This window comes from Canariomyces notabilis, assembly GCF_033297395.1.
Source record: "Canariomyces notabilis strain CBS 508.74 unplaced genomic scaffold N656scaffold_27, whole genome shotgun sequence".
Taxonomy (NCBI): Eukaryota; Fungi; Ascomycota; class Sordariomycetes; order Sordariales; family Chaetomiaceae; genus Canariomyces; species Canariomyces notabilis.
The window spans coordinates 91,201-115,090 of NW_027041849.1; the positions used below are offsets into that span (position 1 = coordinate 91,201).

Genomic DNA, 23,890 nt, shown 5'->3' on the forward strand with positions numbered 1-23,890 from the left:
TTTCGTCGATGGATGATAACTGAAGGCGACCTCAGATTCAGGATGGGACAAGAATAAGGCAAGCAACTTTGATGTGGAACCCCGCTCTTCCCCAGAACTCCAAGTACAGTGAGATTCGAGTTGTATGTATATGAGCGGCCAAGTGGCCGCTCTCTTTCACATGAATGTAATGTGTCAGGTTGTCACGTAGCATCATGTGGCCGCATTCCAAGACCCCGGCGATTGCCCATTCAGGTCTCTCGGAGTGGGGACAAAGCTTACAGGGCGAGCATGCCAGCGCACCATCACCTTCCTTCCACGGCGAGGTCAGGCTGTATGAGTTGCGAATCGTGCAACACTACCTCCTCTGCCTTCAGATTGCAGCGAACGCCTAGCCTGGCACCTGGCTTGCCACGAACAACTCCCAATGATAGGTTCTCAGGCACTGTGGGAGAATTAGCCAGCACCTGGACTGCTTCCGTCCGCTGTCCACATCCGAAGCGCAGCCTTTGACTCTGAATCGGAGTATTCGGAGCATTTCGAGACATAAGTTCTCTGCTTACCGTGCTTCGTTTGGAGTTCTTACTAACCTAGGCGCACCTCCGAACCGCTTGAAGGATCTCAGGGACTCCCGAACCTGCGGGTTCCTATTAACTTCCTAGGTTATCGTACCATAGGTATTCAAGTACGACCTTCAGCACTCCAGTCGTGGTACTCCGAGTGAGCGCCACATCTGTCAATGCAACTTGACTCGGAATACACCCGGATATTTATAGATAACCTTATACGGTAACCATCTTCCCTATCACTACTTTGAAGAGCCCTTTCCCGTCTCAACATGCCCTACATGGACATTCCAAGTCTTCGAAGGACTTCCCCTTCCCCAGGGGCACTACCTGGCAGCACCTGCTTCCACTGCCCAAAGCACCCGAGTTAAAGGCCTGCCAGGTCCATACATCTCCCCTTTCGGGCATAGGACTATTATACAGCGAACCATTGCGAGACCACAATGATCAGTCTCATTTCTATGAGTCCATTTTGGGGACGAGCCTCGTTACCTAGGGAGTAATCAAATAACTTTAGCCATTCTCTCGTTCCGTATTATCAAAGAAGTTCTCTGCCAATTTGTGGCCCTGCCGTGGTTGCGAAACCGCTGTTGTATAGGTGGACTCTCAGGTTTGTCGTTGCTTTTAGTTTTAGGACCACAAGAGGACAACTTGAAAGATGCATCTGACGGGCTAATCCGGTATCGAAATGTCAATATATCACCAACTAGGTAGGTACCTAGGTACTAACAGTATGAGTAGGGCACATACAAAACCTGGAAGTATCACGAATTCAACTGGAACTAAACCATCCTTTCAAGGGCATCAGAGACTCCGAGGTCCCAGTTTCAATTATTACAGTAGCACCGGCCACATACGTAGATTAGGTATCCAGACGGTTCAGTTTACAACCTGAGCCAGAAGACCACCCTTGATGCCCCCCTAATGCCCATGACTCTCCATCCTTCAATATAGAGACGAGGTAGTGGAACGTGATGTCAGTAATGAAAGCAGCTTGAAAGAATAGAGCCGGAGACACCGGATTGAGCAGACGATATCGTGCTAAAAAATGCAAACCCAAATTAAGGTATGGTTGAGACACTGCTGTCTGGGTATATGTAAGGACACGCCTAGGTATCTACATAATCATCTCAGAACTGGAAATGAAGCAAACAGCGTAGGAAGCTGTCCGACAACAAACGATGGTAGCAGCCGACCGTATTGACGACTCGCTATCGGCCTGAAGCTTGAACGGATACACTGTTCCTTATCATCGATTCAAGTTTCTTGTTTCAATACGGAGGGCTAGGGGCCACATATTTCGTCGATGACTTCAACTCTTCAAGTTTTGGCACCATGGCGGATGGTTCTTACCTCACATGACAATAAAGCTACTAATACTACCAGTAGGTCTGTAGCCAGAGGTAGGTGGCATGAGCTCGATTAGTTTTGCAGCTTTGCTACACTATAAGCACGAATTCTTAGCACTCTGCTTGGACTATGACCAACAGGTAGGTTACTAAGTAACACAGATCGACCTGGTGCTCATCGGCACATAGGATCTCATATCGTGCGCTTTACCTGGTAATAGTATCCCTTCGAATCTCCATTCAGATCACAAATCTCCTAGAACAATTCTATTGCAATCAAGATGGTCATATCTTTCCGGATTCCAAGTAACTGAAGAGAGCGAAATACTGGCACTTTGCGGGAGTTCGAGGCAGTTCCAGGTTTCCTGAAAGGCGGGGGGCGGATGCCGGAGACATCTCGGGCACTATCCACAGGGAGGCGATGATTGGTGAAGGCATACCTCCGTACACCTTTGCGTCTCTCAGCACGGATCCTTCTCGGGCATATACTGCTCTGATCAGGCAGGATGACAGTGATCGCGATGTTGAAGATCTAGCTCTATTAAAGCAAACGCTCTGTCTCGTAGCTGGGCTTGCCTAGAGGTGGTGGGATCACAGTAAAGTCAACATTTACAAGCATTCCACCCACAGCACAACTATCAGTACATTGATTCCACGCTGCACTATAAACATGGCGGCCACCACAAGGACCGGAAACTCCGCGGAAGCCATGCTGCAAAACTTGAAGATGGTATTCAGCAATACGACACTGGCATCTAATGCGTGGGAGGAGACTCTCCTCGACAATGCCCATCGCGTCAGCACACCTCTGGCATTGAGGATGTTGAGCCAGATGGGTCTAGGCAGAGAGACCACAAAGCCGTTTAGGATCCTTGAGAACGCCTGTGGAGCCGGAGTTGTTGCGCCGCTTCTGCAGGAAATCATCAAGCCCGATGTCCTGAAACAGAGCAGCATCCTCTGCGGAGACTTCTCCGAACAGTCGATTGCGCTGGCAAAGAAGCGGATTGAGAAGGAAGGGTGGGTTAGCACGGAGGCCAGGGTGGTTGATGCTCAGGTAAGCTAAAGGCCTTGTCCCATTGCTTCTTGGTTTATGACTGACCGCGTTCGAGAAGAAAACGGGGCTTGCCGACGGCGCTTTCACGCACTGCGCGACAAACATAGGCTTCCATGTCGTGCCCGACTCAGAGCGAGCCTTAGATGGTAACACACCACTATTGAACAGCAGCCGGGGACAGTTCGACGATGCTAACGAGTGTCGGCAGAGGTAATCCGCATCCTGGAGCCAGGAGGAGTGCTCGGCTTCACGACCTGGCACAGGGACACCGCCTGGGTTATGGATATCAAGGAGGCGTTCGCCAGCTTTCCGTTTGAAGCTCCCTTCGAGCTTCCACTGCAGTTAACCAAATGGGGTCAGTGGTCCGACGTCAACTGGGCCCGGAAGACGCTCGAAGCGAAAGGCTTGCAAGATGTCAAGGTCGACGTGTTCGCCTACCTCAGCACCGTGGACAGCACCGACCACGCCCTCAAGGGCACCAGCATGATGATCCAGTGGGTGATGAACAGCTGCTGGACCGAGGAACAGAGGGACCAGCATTCAGCAGAGGAAGTATCGGGGCTACTCAGGCAGTATTTCGACAAGAAGTATGAGGGAAAACCTTGGCAATGGAGTTGGGTTGCCCTCATTGCCAGCGGTCGGGTGCCAGCTTAGCTTAGGCGTGTGCGGAAGACTGTATGTAGGAGGCAAGGTGCTCATTTGGTAGGATACTGCGGTTAGGTGTGAAATGGAGTTTGGGTTTGGGCAGCAAGGGAATTCCAGACCCCGCATCGGGTGCATCCACACTGTTTTCCCGCAGGGCTGAGATTGATTCGTGCAGACCACGTGACGAGATCGCATCGTTCAGCTCCCCCCTCTCAGGAAAGCGCGCTGGGGAAATCCAGAGCGCGTAGGTTTGAAGGCTGCAAGAGTTCTTTCCACGTCTGCTGCGCGCCGCAATCCTTGATCGCTGCCTGTAACGGAGACAAAAAGCGAGCAAGATAAGTTGCTGCAAACCGCCCTTGTCTGCAACGACGGCGCGCAAAAGGAGAGCTCGCCATTGAGCTCAGCTACTGTCGCAGGCACAGTGCGCGCTCCCGGCGACTGGCAGCCACAGCAGAAGGTTCATTCAAGCTTGCTTGTTGCCAAATGGCGGACCTCGGTCTCCCGCAAAACCAACTCGCAACTCTCCTCAACGCCTTGGCGTCCATCGATCGTCGCCTAGCACGCATCGAAGGAGTCCTGAAAATCTCAAACTTTAATCCCAACACCCCGTCCGCCGGCGCATCCTCCTCCACTTCGACAACCGTCCTTGCGACCCCCGTCCAGACCGGGCCTATTCCAACAGCCCCCCCACAAAACCCTCAACACCCCCAACCCCACAACGCTGCTCATCCCCATGCGCTGCAGCACCACCATGCCCAAGCTCAGTCCGCAGGTGCGGGAGCTGTGGTCCTCAGCACGGCCAGCACTGGGCAGACACACCTCCTTGGGGGAGGCAGCGGCGGCAATGGCAGCACGGCAACCGTGATCCCGATGGAGCCTCCTCCGCAGGGCTACACCATTTCCTCCCGGGCAACCATGCAGGAGGAGCTGGACCAGTGGACGCTGCCGCGGGGATACAGCATGCGGATCGCGGGGGCCAAGGTGACGGGCAAGCGCAAGGTGCGGTGGGTGTGTTTCCGGGGCGGGGAGGCGCGGCACCACCGGCCGCCCGTGGACGAGTCGGTGCTGCTCAAGGCCAAGGCCGAGGGCCGGCGCAAGCCGACCACGGACCGGAGCAGCAAAAAGTGCGGCTGCCTGTTCAAGTTTGAGGTGGTCGAGACGGCCAAGGACAGCGACGTGTGGGTGCTGCACTACCCCAACGAGGAGCACAAGGTGCACAACCACGGCCCCTCGGACGAGACGAGCGATCCGCGCGCGAGGAAATTGCCCAGCTTCATGTCCGCCGAGGTGGACCAGTGGTTGAGGGATGGCTGGTTGGTGAGTAAGATCCAGGAGGAGCTCAGGGCTAGGGGGTTCACGAACGTGCTCAATACGGATCTGTATAACCGTAAGAGGTTGTTGAAAAAGGAGGCAGGACAACTGATGAGCTGAGGTTACCATCCGGGGTCTGAGTTCGGATGATTGGCGTTATTTCGGGACATTGAACGAGCATGGCATGCTGCGGGCCTAAGACCAGCTGAAGACGGGATGATAAGATGGCATTGTGGGAAGGCGTTAGACGGGGTTCCGGGGGTTCTCAGTCCCGGCGATGGCAGGTATAAAGGCCAGACCACTAGGTGGAAATGGAATAAGCATAGACTTAGAAGAAATGAAATCTACACGGATCATCAGCTCAAGTAGGAGAAAGGTACTAGTACTGGTAGTACCTAGAGAAACTGGGACCTGTGATTCATGTGCTGGTTAGATGTGAACCTGCCACAATCCAAGACCCAGGATACAGAGCCAAGACTCTGTTTTTGGTAGGTAATAAAAAAGCGACCGCTGCTAGTCTTGTCTGGCATTAGAGGGTGCATGTATAAATTGGATTTGGTTGGGGTAAAATCAAGTCTTAACACTACCTTCACTCATGCATCCTCACTTCAGTGATCAAGTGGAGTTCAAGTTCAGGCACACCTCGGCTTGAACTTGAATCTCACACGCACCGTGCAAACTTGGCGCGTTACTGTGTTGGTGACGTGCCTTATCTTATCGCTTCACGGCAGGCCTGCATCTTCATCGAAATTGGAGTGAGCTTCTGTTTCGCTAACAAATCTGCGAACTGCGCTTCCCTCGAGTCCAGGTCGTATCCTTGCACGAAGATTGCAGCGCATCGCTGATGCTGCTATATAACACGGTCCTGAATTCCAACTGGTATTGAATTAACTTTTCGGACGCAGAACACATAAAGGCAATCAGGAGTTTCTAGGCGCACTACGCGCTCATCAAGCTCGTCGCGATTCCTCCCCGCCTGCGTTCAAATTGAACTACGATAAACGCCGTTCCACATTTGCGCATGGTCGCGGGGCCTCGGACTCTCTCGTATCTTCCTCCCAGCGGCCGGGATGGCGCCTCAAGTGGCCCAGCCGGCAGCCGCCGTACACAATGGGCCAGCTCCCGACGACAGCAATCCCGTTGGGCCCCCGTCTGGTCTCTCCTCGATACCTACCCAGTACACCTCGGAGCAAACACTCAGGCAAATGCTGAAGAGCATTGGCTACGATGAGGCGCGTGAGGACGGCTATCGGCTGAAAGGCATCCAGCTTATCAACAGCGTTCGACAAAGCTTGCACCTGTACGTCCGTTTCCTCCTTCAGCCATGACTGTGAGTCATTTGTGGCATCTGCAAGTCACTGGCTGACCCCAACCGCGAATAGACCAGTCAAGACCTTCGATACAGCTGCCATATACTACCACAAATTCCGCATACGGTTTCCGAGTAACGAGTACAATTACGAAGATGTCGCCCTGTCAGCGCTTTTCGTGGCCTGCAAGGCCGAGGACACAGTCAAGAAGTCTAGGGAGATTCTTTGTGCGGCACACAACCTCAGGCAGCCCCATGACCGCAAGATGCCAGACGACAAGGTGCGTGCTTTCACGAAATATAGCCGGAAAACGGCTTTGGTTCTTTTAGGCATGCTGACCGCCACGCAAGATATTCGAGGGCCCGTCCCGGTTTACCGTGGGGCTAGAGCGTCACATCCTCGAAACTATTGGTTTCGATTTTCGCGTTCAGTATCCTCAGAAACTTTTGATCAAGATGGTCCGGGAAATATTCCCACGAGAGGATTTCAACAAGGGGGGTGAGGGGAGAAGGTTCCTCCAGGCTGCGTACGACATGTCTATCGACCTGTACAAGACCTTCGCGCCCATCAAGCAAACAACTTTCACAATGGTGCTAGCAATCCTGGAGCTGACGGCATTAGTATTGGAGACAAGCCCTGAGAAAACCGAGAGGTTGAAGACGGCGACCGCATGGCACGCGGAGAGGGCATGCGTACTCGAGACGATGCTGGATCTGTTGGATCTGTACACACAATTTCCTAAATCCACCAAGATCGGCAGCCAGTTTGATCTTAAGAACTTGATAAACGTCAAGATTGACATCAACGCCACCGTCACCCAGGAGAAGCATCAGCGCTATCACGGATGGTGCGACCGGTGTGGCCCGGACGTGCTAGACACTCGATCCCTCACACCTGGCTCAGCAATATCCCCGGCGACTAACAGTTCGCTGCCGGGGGGGAACTCGGTGAAGCGCAAGCGGGCAGCCAGCGAAGGGACACAGCGGTTCGTGTTTGATGTCGAGGAGGCCCGCAGGGAAAAAAGCATCGTGGCGAGGTACTTTACCGATGAGTATGAAGAGCACGAGATCGAAGTTGAAGAGCCGATCAAGGAACCGGAGCCCCGGCAGTCCAGCCGGAGCAATCACCCCCACCGCAACCACAGTCACAACCACACCGATTACGGTTGGTCGCCGTACCCTCGAAGTAGTAGGCACGGCCATCACAATGATCGCCATCGCAGTCGGCGGGGTCACGGCTATTGAGTCATGATGGGCGGATCTTCTGGGACGGTTTTTGTACCGTGCAGCCTTGCGGCAGGTAGAGATACCCACCAGCGACTTGCTAGTACATGGTTAGTCCCCAGAACAGCCTGTGTACGTTGGGGATCTGTCCTCTTTGGCCCTGAACGCAGCGTTGCCCCTGATCTGACGCGCTCTCAAGTCTAATCCTGTGCACACAAAATGCCGCAATATCCACCCTATTCTTCGGGGTTATTCGAATCTGCCACGGTTCTCTACGTCATTCCCCAGAAGAACACGGTGCTGCGTGGCAGTTGTTCCACTCCTGCCAGCTTCCCCTGCACCTGCGAGCACTCGAGTGGCACCAGCAGGCATTCGCACAAGTTGCACATACAGTTAGATCCCGGCCACGCGACTCTTCCTGGGCCGTTAAATATAGAAGATGTCACTCAGCATCGACAACCGGCCCTGTGTCATGAGAACATGTCAGGCGGTGAATAACCTGAGGGACACTACACCAACGCCCACCTCCCAAGCGGCGGTACCAGGTCCTCTATCAGCTTGTCCGACTGATCCAGCCACCCCCAAAGCAGCAGTTGCGCTGCGAGCCATCCGCGCTGTCGGGATCCCGCCCATCAGACCCTCCCAGCGCCCTCGTCTCGGTAAAGAGCGCAGTTGCGACTCAGCGTCGGGTTCCACCCGGCCGCGCTGTGAAAACCACAGACTGCGCTTCTCAACGAGATCACTGTCGGCAGTGGACTGCCTGCCCGACCACCCCGCCCCCACCACTGGCCCTGTTGGTGCTGCTTCTTGACGAACCACTGCCGCCTTGCTGAGCACGACGACGCGGAGTATTTCCCTATCGGCTCCAACGCCCTGGACCGATTACAGCTTGTACGGACCGGGGAGGGATGCTTCGAGGTTCTGGGACCGGGCCGCGTCCGCGTGGCGAGAGTTAAGCGTTTCTGTGGCTGTTGTGGGCTTGAACGTTGATAGGTGGGAAGCCAGGAATCCTCCCAGGGTGGTGTTTCACGAAGTCGACATAGGGCTAGATTCGCATGGGTTAGGCGGCCATCGTTTGCGGTCTCCCTAAAGACCTGGGTGCATGTGGACAGGGGCGTTGGGATAGGTTCTCTCAGCTCTGAGTCTAATTGACGACGTCCGCTGTGCCTGTGAAGCTGTAGCCAGGTAATAAACTAATAACTGCTCAAAAGCAACCACTCAGGCAGAATGTCTGACTTCCTTTGACATCTTATACCCCAGTAATGTGTGTTCTTTATCCCTCAGTATCTCATTGCTGCATCCTCTACCTTCCGGATTCCTCGTTCACCATCTTATGCGTGATTACCACCCAACCCTCCTCATCATCAGACCGACTCTCTTCTGGGAATTTGAAATGGAAAATTGCAGAAAGCGACCAACACAATTGTAACAATCCGCCAACTACCAGATCAGAGGCAAACTCGGGCTCCGTTCCTTTGTACTCATTTGAGCGCACCTAGCAGGTTAAGGATCCAAAGGCCTTCGCCATAGCCAATTCGTTCGGAGTGTGAGACACCACCATGACCTGCTCTGGCAACACATGTGGTTTCGCTCGAGACTCCCCCAGCCCCAGGTCCGAGTCTCCGCTGTGCGACTCAAACCAGGGCACAATCTCCCTGGCAAAAGCCAATTCAAGATCCTCAGGCGCGGCGGGCGTGTCGCCGGTGTATTCCAAAACAGCACTGATATACCCGCGCAGCCCAACCATGTCCAGCATCTGCTAGGTGCTCTCGATGTCGCCGGATATCACCATGACCGGAACCGCCTGCCGCTCGAGCCCCTCCAGCAAGCGCTCCACACCGGGCCATGGTTTCAGCAGATGGAAACGGCTGGAGAAGTGTTCAAGGTAGGATTGTTTGAAGCGGGCTGCTCTCTCCGGCGGGATGTTTCCGATGCCGAGTGCCCTGAAGATTCCATCGACGGCGGACTCGGACATGGACGCGGAGATGATAACGGCGTCCGAAGGAGGCGAGATTTCGGGTAGAATGTCGGCAAACGCCTGGCGGATTGCCTGGATGCCGGCCTCTCGGCCGTCGATGAGGACGTCGAGGTAGACGAGGAAGAGTTCTAGGCGTCGGGCTCCGCTCTTCTAGGGCGCGGATGGGGGTTCTGGATTGCCCAGTGTTTCCTCGAAGCGCCGTTTCATATCTGAATTCTGCAAACGTTATGTCGATCAATGCTGTGTAAAAGATGCGCTGCTGAGGTATTTGACTGTTGTGTCGGGCTGATGATTGCCACTGGCTAATGGTGTATATTTGTTGACCGTGGAAGCTGAGATTGAATGCACAAGGTTCCAAATGTCTCATGAAATGGGAGAGAAGGAAGGAGCCACTTGACGCCGGGAGAAGCCATACCCCAAGGGGTAAATGTGCGTCCTGAAAGAGAGACATATGGTTTCACTGTTCTTGCAGTTTCAGCCTTGAAGCAGAAGTACAAACGTCATGATCAAACAGGATCCCGAGCCTAAGGGTCCTAACACAAAGTCCCAAACAACTTTCCCAAACCAAGCAATGATCTAGGTATATAGTACTAACATTACTAGACAGCGACAGATAACTCTTCATGGCTCACGAACCCAAACCATTTCCGGCCCCGCGACCATATTATCCTTTAATTCATCCAGCTTAATCCCGTTCTTGCTCACCACGGCGATCCACACATATCCGTACCAGCTCGCAGGCACCGCCGCCGTCCTGCCGTCCCCTTCGGTCGTAACCGGGGTAAACTCAAGCTGCCCGTACGGGCCCATCCACGCCACGAAGTGTGTCCCTGATCCACTGCCTTCATACTTCAGGTTGACAGCCACTGTCTTCCCGCCGTCGTCCTTCTTCCCAGTCACCTCCACCGCCGGCCAAGGCTTTTCGGGCATGCCAGCGATCTTGTCGGGACAGCTGTCCACAAAACCGCGCATGACGAAGCTCCACGCCAGCTGGGCGGGGATGGCAACCTCCCTGGGCGCGGCAGCAGCCATATGGTTCTGCATCATGTTCACGACGGCACCCACGCGGGATTTGGCACCGACCTGGGTAAGCAGGACGGGGACGATGAACGGGTCTTGCTGAGCGAGCTTGGCCGAAATGTCGATGACCGCGCCGATCTGCACCAGATTCAGCTTGGCAATCGCCGTCAGGTAGTCGTCGACTGTCATGGTCGGCAAGCGGTACGTGCATGATCCGAGCAAGGGTCGCTGGTAGTGATTCAGGCACTCGGCGGTCGTTCCGCGGTGAATCACAGACTGCGCTGCCCACGCCCCAATCGTGTTGACAATGGCCTTCGGGTACACGCCAGCTAAGCTGCCGCTTGGTGGCTCCAGTTTGACGTAAAAGTCCCATAGTAGGTGTAGTAGAACGTCTTCGATGAGCTGGTGGAGCTGTAGATGGGCAGTTGCGTCTGAGGACATGTTGCTCGCCCATCCCCAGTGGGTAGGCTTGCCTCCGCCGGCTTTGTCATAGTAATAGGGAGGTATTTCGCCACCCGGTGGTGGGAGAGTTTGCGAGGCAGCTGGAGGTGCGGTTTGGGTACCTGAGGCAGAAGGGGCGACTGAAGGTTGAAGAGACCCAGGCAGAACATTGCCGTTGAACCCGGCGATGGTCTTCCCATTGACCGTCAGGGTACCGCCGCGAGGAGCAAGAGGCGGGATGACACTTGGCGGAGTGGCCGCCTTTGCCTTGGCGGTGAATGCTTCTAGCGTGTTGCCTGTTGCTGGCCTGGGTGTTTGTTAGAATAGTGTTCAGGAGCCAAGTATAGACATTGCGAGGCCACGTACGCGTTTATGCTGCCAACCATGCCGGATTGGCAGTGATTTCCCTGAGCGCAGTAGAACCAGATGGGCTTGTCTTGAACGATGATGTCAAACTCAACGCCGGACGGGGAAACGGTGGTGGGAATGAAGCCGCTGCTAAAACCCCCATTCAGGGGCTTGCATGGTTCGTCAAAAGTTGACTGCACCACTGAATGGTTTTTGGGGTTGAAATTGAACCTGACGACCGTGTTCTTCGGTTCAAGAATGTTGTTGGGTTCAAAGATCAGTTTTCCATCTTTGCCAACCTCTACTTGCGTCCGGCGAACGCCGTTCACTGGTAGCCCGTCAGCCGGCGATGTACTCGTCGGAGCATTCTTGGCCAGCTCAACGAATTTTTCAAAAGTGTTTCCTTCGGCCGGGCTATGCGAAGCCGTTAATGTTGTGAGTAGCATGATGCTCCGAACAACGAAAGACCCACGCATTTATTGCCTGTAGCATGCCCTTCTGGCAGTGGTTCCCATTCGGCTGACTGCAGTACACCCAGATGGGTTTTGCGTCATGAACAGTGATGGTAAATGTCGTGCGGGATGCAACATCCGGAGAGTCTGTCGGAACGAAACCAGAGAAGAACCCTCCTGCCAGTGGTTGGCAAGGCTCTGAGAAGCTCGACTGGGCTACAGAATGATTCTACCGCCGTGTTAGCCAGGGTTTCATTTTAGTCAAGGCACTTTTGCATCGGAAACCTTGCTCACCTTTGCGTAGAACGTATACGTTACTGTGTCGCCCTCCTTTGCCTTGATGGTAGGAGGATCAAACTTCAACTCGCCACCCTTGCCAACAGTGACATCAAAACGGTCTGCCTGAACCCCTGACGCCACGAGGGCGACTGAGACAACCGATACCGTTGATACTCGCATCTTCGATGTGAAGCGAGGTGTGCTAAAGACAAGCCTGTCAAGCACAATGGCCCGAGGACCAGAATTTCGGGGTGGGGGAAAGCCATTTTAAAGTTTTCTAGGTTTGTATATGTGATTCCCGCTGGAAGGATCGTGAAGATGTTGGATGGTTTGCGTCCCGTCCCATAATTTTACCAAGCCTGGCCCCGCTATTTGCCGTTCTTGGGTCGCGTCAAGGCGTTGGCGCGACCCTGCAGATGCCCTGCAGCTCACTCGCATGGGTGCTATTTCTAGCGAGCCAATCTCCGCTCGCCATGATCCTTCAGGCACCTCGGATACCCGTGGGCCGGAACAAACAGTGGCTGATGCTGTGAATGTTCACGACCGGCCTCAAGCCCTCTCCAGCGGGACTGCGCCTCGCGGTAAAACAAACTCCGACGATCTTCAACCTACGTCTATGACGGTTACTAGGACGGCGGGTGGAAATCGCGCCAGAAGCCTGGGCCTCAGTGGCTGGTGACGGAAACACACTCAGAAAGTTGATGAAGCGCTTTCATCATCCTTCGAGTCTGGGTTTTCTTTCCAACCTCCGGTATGCAAACATGTGGCACCATCATCCATTCATTTGGGTGCCTACGCCACTATGCGATAAGCGCTTCAAGCGGGACTATGAATGGCCCAGAGCTCGGAATCCCTGGCTGAATTTACCGGATGGTGGGTGAGCCGTCAGCCGTGTTTATCCCCAGGCGGCCGCGCTCTCGGACTTGGACGTATCTGCATGGCGGCCTGCCTGCAGAAATCCTTCTCTTCCATGGCTTGTTTCCACGACAGGCTCACCCTGGCTGCTTGAAATATTCTTGTTGGTGGTAGCCACGCCGCCAAGGGACATGCCGCCGAGGCTCAAACAAAAAGAGACGACAACCCAAGTTGACGACCCATGCACGAGTGCCAGCATTCAATAAACCATTATCTTCACTTTCACTGGTGACATACTAGACTATCTTCTTTTGTCATGCAAGGCAAGATGGCCCCGGGAAGTTGCTTTGCCTTTCTTCCCTCCATCTGCAACGCCATTACCCTGGTGTTGATGTTCCTTATCCTCTTCTCGGGGTTCAATGGAAGGTTAACAGAGCTATATTGGCTAAGGGTGAGCAAATCCCTTCATCTTCTGGCTCTGGTCTCAAGTTAACAATCTCGTAGATTGACACAGCTGGCTTGTCGTCTCCGTCAAAGCTTGCCAGCTCCGACTTCTTAAACGCGCTCTCTACGGTTTCAGGGACCGATTTTGTCGGGCCAAACATCACTGCCTCGTCCCTCGGTCTTCCGGACTGGTCCAGCGTCCATCTTCTCACCGAATGTTCCCACTTCGCTGATGGACGCGTCGATTGCTCGAAGCCGCGCTACGGCTTCGAGTTCCTCCCTGACCGCGACCTCAAGCTCGAAAACACACCCCTATCACTCAACCACTCCCAAGCCCTAACAGATTCCCTGACGGCATATCACAAAGCGAGCCGCTTCCTCTCGGGCGCACACATTATCGCGGTCGTTGCGTCGAACCTCGCTCCAATTGAGAGCTGCTTTTCGCCACTGTTGGCCGCCATCACAAGTGGCATCGCATCGCTCATCCTTTTCGCAGCATCCGTCGCTTCCACCATCATCTTCCGCAACATCAACAACGCCTGGAACGCCGAGTTTACGACCAACAACCTAACAAGCAGCGTCGGCAATATCCCAGTCGCCTTCGACTTCGCAGGCTCTGTCTTCACGCTGTTCGCCACCATCTTCTACATCCTCAACCACCGCGCTCAGTCCCGCAACAACCGATCCGCGAGGAGCCGTCGGGTCGTGGCGCACAGCGTTGGCAATGTTGACGTTGGCGCTGGCGGCGCAGCAGCCAGAGCAGGGGGCCGTCTCTGGGGCCGCAGCGACCACAAGTACGTGCAGATTGAGGAGCAGCAGGCGCTCCAGGCGCACAGGGATGGCGCCGGCTCGCCTGACAGCCTGGGAAAGCAGAGAAGGTTGGATGATGACTGGGCTGCGCCCGATGAGTATCACTCGGGCGGTGCGTCAAGCGGGGCGGCGAGCTCAGGCCCAAATATACCCCTGATGACGCTGGGCGGCAACAAGCAGACAAAGGACTTGAATACGGCATATGAGCCGTTTAGTGGACCAAGATGATGGGCTACTAGAAGGCAATTGACTTGCAAATTTGAGAAGCGAAGATTCTAAACAGCTTACATCGCTCTAGCAAGACGTAGACTATAGTTTAGTCGATATGCTGGGGTGACCGTGGTATCGCTGTGTGTATTGTTGTATGCACAGAAAACGTTGGGCCTTGGCGAGCGTGATTCACAATCCAGCACAAATCTACGCATCGGAACATGGCATATACTAGCCAGTGAGTATAGTTCAGATCACATCCATGTGCGGAGAGGTTTCACATTTGTGGTTGACACCGTTGTTCTGCAATGAACAAATCGCTTAGTAGGCAGTAGCCTATTACGACCATTCCGGTCTCTGAAGTTATCTCGAATGTTGGATAAAAGGCTACCTAGTGGCCCTGCCTGGACCGCAAGAAGCAATGAGGTTTCTCTGTTTATCTTCCAAAATCAACCTGTCCTCAGTGGAACCGCCGCAAGACCACAATGCGATCAAGCCCTGGTGGGATGTCGAGGTTCTACTCGAGTCCTCGACTCCGTATCCAAGTCATGTTGTCGTAGTCTGACAGTGTCTGAAGCTCCCCCCATGACCTTCTGGAGATAGGCTGAGAAACCTGTCGCATGCCCGCAGGTTTCCTCTCAACTTCATACCCCTCCATGTACTGGTTCCAGCTGGCCATAGCCTGATTTTGTCTGGAGAGAATAAAATGAGTTATGGGGTGTCTGTTGTGGTCGGCAGTCACAAGGTAAAACTGATCGTTCTTCGCCCAAGGGACCGCCCTTTCCCCTTGCGCAGAACATTCCCACTGCCTTCTAGACGTTTCAACTTCCTTTATGAAACGGTCCATTTCATGGCTTATCCACTTGATTGACCGTCCAAAATCCGGAGAGCCGTCCTGCAACCGAAAGGCCAAGCTCGGCGGAACATCGCCTGCGAGAGAGGTCCTATCTGCCCGCTGGTAAGCTCGGAGGAGATCCAGGAAATGGTCCTCTAGAGACAGGCACATTTCCTCCCGGCGGGAGCGACGACAGCATGTTGAGAATGTAACTACCAGCTGACGGATACCATGTTGAGTTTGGATTCAATGGCAGAGCCGCTGTGCAGTCTGAATGTGCGGTACACTGAAGGCATCGCTTCTGCTGCCACTCGCTTGCAAGTGCGCAACAGACCGATACCTGTGTTCCACCGCGCGGAGAAACGGGGCCAGCGGCGCTTGTACACCCATTTACAGGCAAGGTTGTAGATGTAGACTCGGATTTCAACCGGGAGGTCGAAGAAGTTTTTCGAGTCGGTCTCGATTGAAATGTGCTCTTCCTTGTGAGCTTTTCTCATTGCAGGGAGTCCCTTCCAAGAGTTGGACTCGGGAGGCAGTGCACCTTTGCTAGTGAGGCAGTGTTCCATATATATCCCTAACCCTTTTTTCCTGACTCTTTACGGCCACGCCCAACCGCGTGCCACGCTTACACGCCCATACCTATCCACCGCCACAGCGTTGGTTGGCTGCAGTGGCCCCGGGCCCTGCAACGGCGAGGCTCAACGCCCTGGTGTTCAATTACAGGGCGGTGACGGCCCTAGAGACAGCAACGCTCAACGCCCTAGCGACGGCGACGGCGACGGCGATGTACAACGTCTGCAGGGCAGGTAGAGGGTGAGTTAAGGTAAGTCTGGGCTGCGCGCAGGATCTGTAATTGAATCGCAGTCCATTTGCTCGAACTTGAAGATTACTGCGTTTTCGAAGCAATTGAGCCACTGCAGCCAATTCAACGTTGTGGCGGTCGGTGGGTGGGCGTGGTCAGGCCTGGCATGTGGGCGGGCGTGGGCGTAAGAGACTGAAAAATCAAGGATTAGGGGTATGTATGAGGCACACTGCCTCCCTAGCAAAGGTGCACTGCCTCCCGAGTCCAACTCCCTTCCAAAGCCCGACACGGCCGCACCCCACTCTGGAGGTTGATTGATGGAATGACGGTCATGCTCTGGAAGGTATTTCGGGTTCACGATCTTCCCGCGGAACAAGCAGTTGCGACTGCAATTAATATCGTGGTTTGGCATCTGCCACTTGAGTTCCTTTGTGTGCCGGTAAACAAAGTACTCGGGCACCCAGTCGCAGAACTCAATATCCCGGGCCGCTGTGAATTGCTTCAAACCGCACCACAACCCGTTCCCTTGATCTTCCCGATCAAGGAGACACTGCCCATATTCACTGCATCGTCGATAAAAGACCAGGACGTTACGTATGCAGGCCTGGCTTTCATATAAATGTTCGCAGACAAATAGCCAACCGAGGCTGGGTTCGCCCCGGCACTGGTATGGCACGTATGGCGTTGGGCACAGAGAACGGATGACCAGGGTTCGGGCCTGCCTTATCCGGACGAGACCAATGGATTCCAGGTACCTCAAGGCTGCTCGTGGATCGGAACCGAGATCCAAGGTCTTGTAAAGGATGGCTGATGCCTCGCTGTAAATACGGCGCGAAGCACGGAGGAGACCCAGATAGTCAACAGGGACACCAGGACCTACGCTTTTCTCCGTCCACAGCATCTCCTTCTCGTTCAAAAGCTTCTGGCGATCAATGCCGTAGAAGACAAGGTCGTAGATTTGGTTGCGTATTGAGATTGGCAGATCGAAGATTGTGAGGTTTTTGTCTTCGGCTATCGGCTGGGGAGAGTCCCGGGCGCTGGCATGATGATGGACGGGGACTTGTAGTGCCATTCTTGTCATTCGCGCGTGAGTGGTAGGATGAGGCTTGATCTTAGAAAGCGGTGACACCAAGAAAGTGCTGTACACAACTCAAGGTGGCCGATTTAGGAGACCTGTTGTCACTTGCAAATGTCAGAAATCTCTGCTGCAAATACTAACATCAAGAGCAAACGAACCTGAAGAAACGACTTATCAATTGAAATTGAATACTTTATTCGTATCGGCCAGATGTAGAACCTTGCTTTGTATGTTGGATGCCGCCAGGAAACGAGTAAGTCGTGGGTGCCGTGGTACCCCGGGTTGTGGAAACGATCGAAGATTGCGCAAATTTTGGAATTGAGGGAGGGAACTTGAAAGCCAGGTGCCAGGCTTGCGGTCCAGGGAAGTGCTGCGAGGCGGTTGCCACTGGGTGGTTCGGATGATATATAGACGATAGACCCAATCCAAGTTTCGGAACAGGATTGTTCTGCGAACTGGATGTAAGGACACTGGGACAGCACAAGGTGAATGAGAAGCTGAATTTTGGGGAGGGAGGGTGAGAGATGAAGGCCGTGAATTAAACTTGCCAAACCTAGATCGGTGGGAGTATTATAGGTAGGTACACACGTTACCTACCTACCCTACCTTATGTATCAATGGTTAACGTCTCTAGGTGACGAAGGTCACATTGAGCAGGCGCACTCCGTTTGCATTGGTCAGCGATGTTCTAGCTATTAAACATTTTAAGTCAGAACTGTCAAGCTCGCTACATTCCTTCAAGGAAGGAGCAAGCTAGCCGCGCTTTTGTACAACTAGATGTTTGCAAGAGCATCCAAACAGATGTCTGTCGACAAGATTGCTCCTGAACCACTGATGTCAGAGAAAGCGATAGGACTCAGGTTGCCTCACATGCGTGGTTACCCCCTGGGCGCTGAGTCAACGATAGGCCGACAGATACCACCTTAGATAGGTTGACAAGCTACAACTTAAAGTCGGCATTGGTCTTTTCCCACCCGTCCACTGTCTCGTCCATAGCCGCCACCTTCTCTGCCAGTTTCATCTTCAACGGCCGCGACCTCTCAGTGCACAGCTCATACATTGTCGTCAAATTAAACAGCAACGTCCGGGAATTCTGACCGGAGTCAACGAGACCCTCCAGCAACGCCTTGCCCTGTCTTGCGTCAGCACATGCGATCACGCAAACAAAGCGGACTCACCTCCTGCATCTTGCCCACGTATAACAGACAAACAGCCAAATTCACCCCAACCATCTCATCATCTACCGCTTCCCTCAGTTCCCTCCACCTCCCCAGCGCAGCCTCATAGTCTCCCTCGGCCATCTCGCACAACGCCTCAACCACCTTTTCCTCCACCTGATTCCCCTCACCATCCCCGAGGCAGCCCCTCGCAGCCTCCACATCACCCAAGTGCAACCACAATAACGCCCTCCGCATTCTCATCCTCCCCCCGCCAGGCCCATCGTCCCTCAACGTAGCCAAATGATGTGCCGCCCCGGCCAGGTCATCCATCTCTACCAACGCCCCCGCCACCCGAATCCCCAAGTCCGCCAACCTTTCCCTCCAAACCGTCACCATAGCATCATTCCCACCACCACCATCACCAGCCCCCGCCCGTTCAGCCTCAACAATCCTGACCCGCGCCTCTCTCGCAAGGTCATAGTAGCTCATAACAGCGCGGCGGGGATCCCCGAAGCCAAGCGCCTGCAGACGCACGTTGAGGACGCGCAGGTCCCAGGGGACGAGGTGTCTCGGGTACACGGCAGCAGACAAAGCCGAAGATCCCGCCGCATCCTCATGGTCGTAGTAGAACGCACTGTTCAGGTCGCCGAGCGCCTTAACCTCCTGCGCGGCTAGCGCCGTCGCGTCCGTGAGGGTCAGGCACGCCAGGCGCGTATAGAGCAGGTCGAAGATGCGGGCGTGGTCGGTCGGCGAGGGCTGAGCGAGGTGGGTGCCGGTGCCGGTTCCCGTGAGCGCTTGCGCGGCGGCGATGGCGGCGGCGCGGAAATGGCCCCGCGAGAGCAGCTCCGGGATGGGTGTGTCGGCGGAGGGCTGTTTCGGGGAGTTGCGGAAGGCGGCGGGGATGTTGAGCGCGCTGAGTGGATGGTAGATTTCTGGGCGCAGCAGGTAGGAGAAGTCTTTTGGTTTGGGTGGTCCCCCTCGCCTCATTGCTGATGCTGATGGCGTGCTTGGGGCGGGGGAGCGGGCTGGTGATCGTGGTATTGGCGATGCTGTTCCTGGGGTTCTGCTCCCTGGGTGCCCGGTAAGGGATACCACTCTCTGCTGTGGGTTACTAGAAGGTGATGCTAGAGGTACACTTGTGGAATGAAGGCCGCCTTTAGCCATACTGTATGATCGGGCAGGGGTGATGGTAAGGTAGGGAGAGAGCATGCCACTCACTCGTCGACATCAAGAGGGCCTTTAGTGGACGATCGAGGACGTGTGGCTGTAGAAGCAATTGTCAATTTATGATGTTGCACGAGAACCCTGAGGGAAGCAGCAGGGGCCGTCGTGAATCGCGAGATGTGACACCCAGAGCGCCTTCCGTTTGTAAAGACAGCATTTATCGGTGTCGACCCTGAGACAAGCAATTTCAATCCGACTTGCCTTTCACGCCAGATCTTGTCCTAGTGTGCCCTTTAGGCACCGAATCTTGCGGCGCTTTATCCATAGCGAGAGCTAGACTAACTCGTCGTCTATGGTATCAGATACGAAGTACAGTGTTGGAAGAGATGACGTTGGGAAAACTGGGTCTCCCGGGGCTCACAGGTGGCGCCAGCTGGCAGCTGCTCAAACACCAGACAAATGTCAACTTCGGTTGATCGTTCTCAACTTCCCCCTTTTTCAGTTTCCCTGTTCATGGTTTCAAAGTTCCAATTCGATTAGCACTCCAGTGTCCAGAATACCGACTACTTACACCTGACAGTGCGTCCAAATCATCAGTATTCACGGCAGTTCTCTGACCACAATACTCCGGCCCATGTCTCGTCCAAAGCCGTTATATCGTTGCTGGTGATGGCTATTTGGATTGAGGATCTGTATTCTCCATTCATATACACAAAAAGCCAAAAAATTGCCGATTACCTTAGGGATCGGAAATTGGAGTCATCGAATCGACCACTGATCATCGCTCATCGAAACACACTTGACCAGCCTTAGTTAGACGCCCTCGGCCCCTGCCCAACAATGTGCCTCTTGGACTTATGCGCTAAGCGCAGTGCGACCACCAATCGCCCAAGTACACGCAGGTGAATGGCGGCTGGCACTGAGTCGGTCCATTGTATCCCATGCCACCGCACTGTCCCCATTGCGGAACCAGTGGTCCGGTTGGTGTTGGACCATTTGTCGATGTAGTTTTCGTAAGTGTCACAGTGCTTGTCGATAGAGTCGTGGTCGGGACCTGACTTGTCCTAGTCGAGGTGGTCGTCACGGTGGTAATGGGTGGAAGGGGGACTCCGAGAGCTGATCTTATACCCTCCAGAAATCCCGGGTTGCCATAGGCCTGCGACATGTCCCTGTCACCAAACATTAGCCACCTCACCCCCAATGAGTCCATCTAGCCCCTGCAAATCGGATCTTGTACTTACCAAGCCATAACCCCCCCAAAACTGCCATACCCTCTCGCATATGCAATCACCTGCCTCAGCTGCTCTCCGCTAACATAACCAGTCCCCGCAGCCGACGGGCTGGCCGGTAAGCCGAGCAAGACCTTGACCTTGCGGTTCACGCTTGCCGTCCTGGCCCACTGGTCCCAGGTGCCAAAGTTGAAGTTGTTCTGCGCTGGGGCCCCCGGCACATAACTCGGGGCGCCGCAGTAGTTGTTGTAGAACTGCACAGCCACAAAGTCAAACCCAACAGCGTCCAGCATGGCGCCCATGGCGTGGTCGGGGAAGGGGCACTGGGGCGCCGCCGACAAGAGGTAGCGCCGGCTCGGAGTCTCCCCGGCGGCCGAATCGTCCATGAGCCGCCTCAGGGCGGCCGCAAACGGCTCCATGTTGCTGGACGTGGCCTCAAAGTCCATGTCAAAGCCGTCGATGACCGCCGAGCCGAACGGGCGCAGGATGTCCGCCGACGGCGGGGCAGCGGGGGGCGGGCCGAACATGGCCCACAGCCTGTTGGCCCATGTGATGGCCTCCTCCGGCGAGGCAAAGCCGCCTTCGGTGTAGGTCGCGCCGCCGATGGAGAGGAGGATGGTTTTGTTGAGTGATTGGCAGAACTGTATGTCCTCTCTGGCAAGGCACGGGTTAGTTGCTGCTCTTCAGGGGGCCGAAGAGGATGATCCCAACTCTATCTCAGGACAGCGGAGGAGCTGGGTGCCCTCAAAGGTAGTGCAGTTGTCGCCGGCATTGGCAAAGTTGAGCGAGGTTGGATTCTTGATGACGTGAAGAAACGCGAGTGGGATTATATTGACAGGGGAATCTGAAGCAATGTCAGTCCATTCAGGTTCGTTGCCCTGCCCGTGGTGACATGGAGGTGGTTATTGACGAGCGCCACATACTGGAGCAGTAAGTCGCAAGACGCTGCTGCCCGCCGGCGCGGTTGATAGAGTTCTGACCTGAATATAGGTATCCTAGCGTTAGTACGTGTCTGAGAACTCATAGCCGCTGGCTATTGCGTACCCCAGTATATAGCAATGTTGTTAGAGGCTCCAGGATCGAAACCGGCAAATGCCCTGGGAAGAAAAGCGCCCAACGCCCATAGAGCGGCAATGCGGAAAATAGCAGAAGCCATTAGGGAGATCGACGATGTTCCAGCCTGGATCCTCAGTGCTAGCTCCTCAGGGTCAAGGACGATTGGGCGAATCGGGGAGAATAGTATCTCTTTAACCTTTCACCGTCCTCGACTAGCGGCCTATCATTCCGTGATATCCCCGCTGGATATTCTCGGACCCAAGCAGAAAACTTGGTTATACTGCTGCTTTTGAAACTTCCATTTCATCAAGACTGCAGTCCCGGGCTCTGGGCATCCAATCGAAACAGGACATGACTACCGTTGACGGTTGGACCGGTGCCGTGACTCGGACGTTGACGTTGTGAATGTGCACACCTTCCGGCCGAGGAGCGGGGGAGAAAGGAGACCACACTCTACCTAAGGCTTGACCACGTTATCAAGTGCAATCGTGAATGTGACCGTGACCAGACCAGACCCCATCCCTCGGCCCAATGCTACTGGTCGGTCCATGTCCGGTTCATGGGACACTGGCCGTGACTGAAGGAAAACATTGTTTTTCCCAGCGGTGCAGCAGGACATGATGGCCATGTCTTGCAAGTGTCTGACGCTCTGTTGGACTGGTCGCGTGTCATCGTTGTTGTGCATGTGGTGCTCAACGCCACTCGGAGCAGGCGTTGAAGGCCAGATCAAATTGACAGAGTGATACACACTTTGGCAATCTTTTTAGAAGGGCATACCTGCCCTTGATGGGCCGTATTCTCGGCGCAAGGGGTACAGATTTTGTTCGAGAAGGGCATTAAAGCCCATGGCAACACCCCTGCCTGGTGCCATGGAAATGATCGAATGGTGCATCTCCAGCCGCTGGGCTTCGGAGCTTCAGCTCAGCCGTTTTGTTCGAGATAAGCGATAGAGCCTCGCCGGGGCCTTTTTCGGTTGGACCCCGAACACATGTCAGCCACTGCGGTGCCAGGAGGGGTTGAAGACTCAACATGAATTGTGTGACCTGGTTTGTGGCGCCAATCATGATGGCCGTGCCGTCATGACCCCTCTTGAGGTGCGCCCTTGCATGAAGATCTTGGAGCTTCCTGTTGGGGAATAGCAGCTGTTGAACCGCTAAGGCAGGACGCAACATGTTTGGAAGTTGGAACCAATGCGCACGCGCCGCCGCCGTAACGTTATAATGACGGTCGCGTGGCATCAAGATCACACAGAGATGCTCACATAGCAAAGACAGTTGGGGTGAGAGCACGGGGGGTGGCGGTTGTGACCCTGTCCGACGGGACGCAACAGGACCATGTCTCTTATCTGAAAGGTCTTTGCCAGTTGGGATGCAACTGAATCATCTTGCCTTTCTTGGCTTAACAAGGCACAAAGTTCCAGGCGAGGAGAGCAACGTTACCTCGCATACTAGTAGGGAAAGAAAAAGGGCTGGATGCAAGTGGGAAACTTGAAAGCAAACTGAAATCATTCCAGTTGACCTCCACCAAGAGCGATTGCGGGTCTTGAAAATGCTTCATAATACTGTGGGTGCCGTTGCACACTGGCACCAAACCAAAGACTGGGTGTGTTGATTGTAGACGGTTGGAGGGTTCATGATTCATCGAGGGTTGAAGAGCAAAGCCCAGTGCCCCAATAAATACCTTACAGGTCTGCACCAGGTTCCTCCTTCCCATTCAACATCGGTCAACGTCAATAGGGGGTAGGTAGGTAGTTATCACCCCAAGGTCCGGATCATTTGATTCAACAGACAACAGGGCTTCCCGCATCTCAGAGCTACCTTATGGCTCACGGTAGGGAACCTGGTCTAGGAACCAATGTGATGGAGGTATCCATGGCACTGTTACCCTCCATTGGAACATGAAATCTTAGACGACTCCGATAGCTAGGTACCCTTATTCCATTCAAGACTAAGGTATCTACTATCTAGCACGTATCAGAATGTAGCTTAAGGAGTCTACTGCCAACGTGCCTACTGCTTGAGTATCTTTAAGGTACCTTAGCTGACCAAAGTCACACCTATACTATTGAGACGGACTCTATACACCATACATCCCGCTGTGCGTAGGTACCTACGGTACCTACCTAGTACCTTAGCAGGTCACATATAGTGTTCGGTCAACAGCAAAGGAGTTAGTACTATTAGTGACCTCCGAATACTCCTCGCTAGTAAGAACCAGCCGACTTGTTTTGGTTGGATTTGGGGCGGCGATGTTGTAGTATAGGTCCGAGGTTTGACTTGCCAGCTGCCAGTG

The 23,890-nt window shown here is 54.3% G+C and overlaps 9 protein-coding genes across 9 annotated transcripts; 3 read left to right on the forward strand and 6 right to left on the reverse strand.

The window, feature by feature from the left end:
- Window positions 1–2,397: 2,397 nt before the first annotated feature.
- Window positions 2,398–3,602, forward strand: N656DRAFT_738457 (S-adenosyl-L-methionine-dependent methyltransferase; the record flags this gene model as incomplete). The annotated part of the gene is made up of 3 exons (XM_064812765.1): window positions 2,398–2,948; window positions 3,007–3,094; window positions 3,148–3,602. The coding sequence occupies exons 1-3, from the start codon at window positions 2,565–2,567 to the stop codon at window positions 3,600–3,602; spliced, it is 927 nt and encodes a 308-aa protein (XP_064666630.1). The 5' UTR covers window positions 2,398–2,564.
- Window positions 3,603–3,717: 115 nt separating this feature from the next.
- N656DRAFT_354403 (uncharacterized protein) lies at window positions 3,718–5,504 on the reverse strand. Its single transcript, XM_064809347.1, has 2 exons — window positions 5,300–5,504; window positions 3,718–5,248 (listed from the first exon to the last, which is right to left on the reverse strand). The coding sequence occupies exon 2, from the start codon at window positions 5,031–5,033 to the stop codon at window positions 4,179–4,181; it is 855 nt and encodes a 284-aa protein (XP_064666631.1). The 5' UTR covers window positions 5,034–5,248; window positions 5,300–5,504; the 3' UTR covers window positions 3,718–4,178.
- Window positions 5,505–5,974: 470 nt separating this feature from the next.
- Window positions 5,975–7,746, forward strand: N656DRAFT_738465 (cyclin-like protein; the record flags this gene model as incomplete). Its single annotated transcript, XM_064812766.1, has 3 exons — window positions 5,975–6,204; window positions 6,287–6,494; window positions 6,565–7,746. The coding sequence occupies 3 exons, from the start codon at window positions 5,975–5,977 to the stop codon at window positions 7,456–7,458; spliced, it is 1,332 nt and encodes a 443-aa protein (XP_064666632.1). The 3' UTR covers window positions 7,459–7,746.
- A 1,380-nt stretch (window positions 7,747–9,126) lies between these two features.
- On the reverse strand, window positions 9,127–9,951 carry N656DRAFT_354435 (uncharacterized protein). The gene has a single exon (XM_064809348.1). The coding sequence runs from the start codon at window positions 9,864–9,866 to the stop codon at window positions 9,318–9,320; it is 549 nt and encodes a 182-aa protein (XP_064666633.1). The 5' UTR covers window positions 9,867–9,951; the 3' UTR covers window positions 9,127–9,317.
- An 85-nt stretch (window positions 9,952–10,036) lies between these two features.
- Window positions 10,037–11,670, reverse strand: N656DRAFT_716836 (uncharacterized protein; the record flags this gene model as incomplete). Its single annotated transcript, XM_064812160.1, has 2 exons — window positions 10,037–11,178; window positions 11,226–11,670. 2 exons carry the CDS (start codon window positions 11,668–11,670, stop codon window positions 10,037–10,039), a joined length of 1,587 nt encoding a protein of 528 aa, XP_064666634.1.
- Window positions 11,671–13,138: 1,468 nt separating this feature from the next.
- Window positions 13,139–14,292, forward strand: N656DRAFT_771242 (uncharacterized protein; the record flags this gene model as incomplete). The annotated part of the gene is made up of 2 exons (XM_064813842.1): window positions 13,139–13,261; window positions 13,315–14,292. 2 exons carry the CDS (start codon window positions 13,139–13,141, stop codon window positions 14,290–14,292), a joined length of 1,101 nt encoding a protein of 366 aa, XP_064666635.1.
- A 1,490-nt stretch (window positions 14,293–15,782) lies between these two features.
- Window positions 15,783–17,139, reverse strand: N656DRAFT_848014 (uncharacterized protein). Its single transcript, XM_064819287.1, has 2 exons — window positions 16,792–17,139; window positions 15,783–15,904 (listed from the first exon to the last, which is right to left on the reverse strand). Exons 1-2 carry the CDS (start codon window positions 16,990–16,992, stop codon window positions 15,827–15,829), a joined length of 279 nt encoding a protein of 92 aa, XP_064666636.1. The 5' UTR covers window positions 16,993–17,139; the 3' UTR covers window positions 15,783–15,826.
- A 790-nt stretch (window positions 17,140–17,929) lies between these two features.
- On the reverse strand, window positions 17,930–19,429 carry N656DRAFT_716543 (uncharacterized protein; the record flags this gene model as incomplete). Its single annotated transcript, XM_064812138.1, has 3 exons — window positions 17,930–18,121; window positions 18,168–19,284; window positions 19,368–19,429. Coding segments are annotated over 3 exons (1,371 nt in total), but the record flags the coding sequence as incomplete, so codon positions are not given.
- A 623-nt stretch (window positions 19,430–20,052) lies between these two features.
- On the reverse strand, window positions 20,053–22,066 carry N656DRAFT_354688 (carbohydrate-binding module family 1 protein). The gene is made up of 5 exons (XM_064809349.1): window positions 21,587–22,066; window positions 21,466–21,522; window positions 21,254–21,386; window positions 20,555–21,196; window positions 20,053–20,503 (listed from the first exon to the last, which is right to left on the reverse strand). Exons 1-5 carry the CDS (start codon window positions 21,696–21,698, stop codon window positions 20,176–20,178), a joined length of 1,272 nt encoding a protein of 423 aa, XP_064666638.1. The 5' UTR covers window positions 21,699–22,066; the 3' UTR covers window positions 20,053–20,175.
- Between the last annotated feature and the right edge of the window lie 1,824 nt (window positions 22,067–23,890).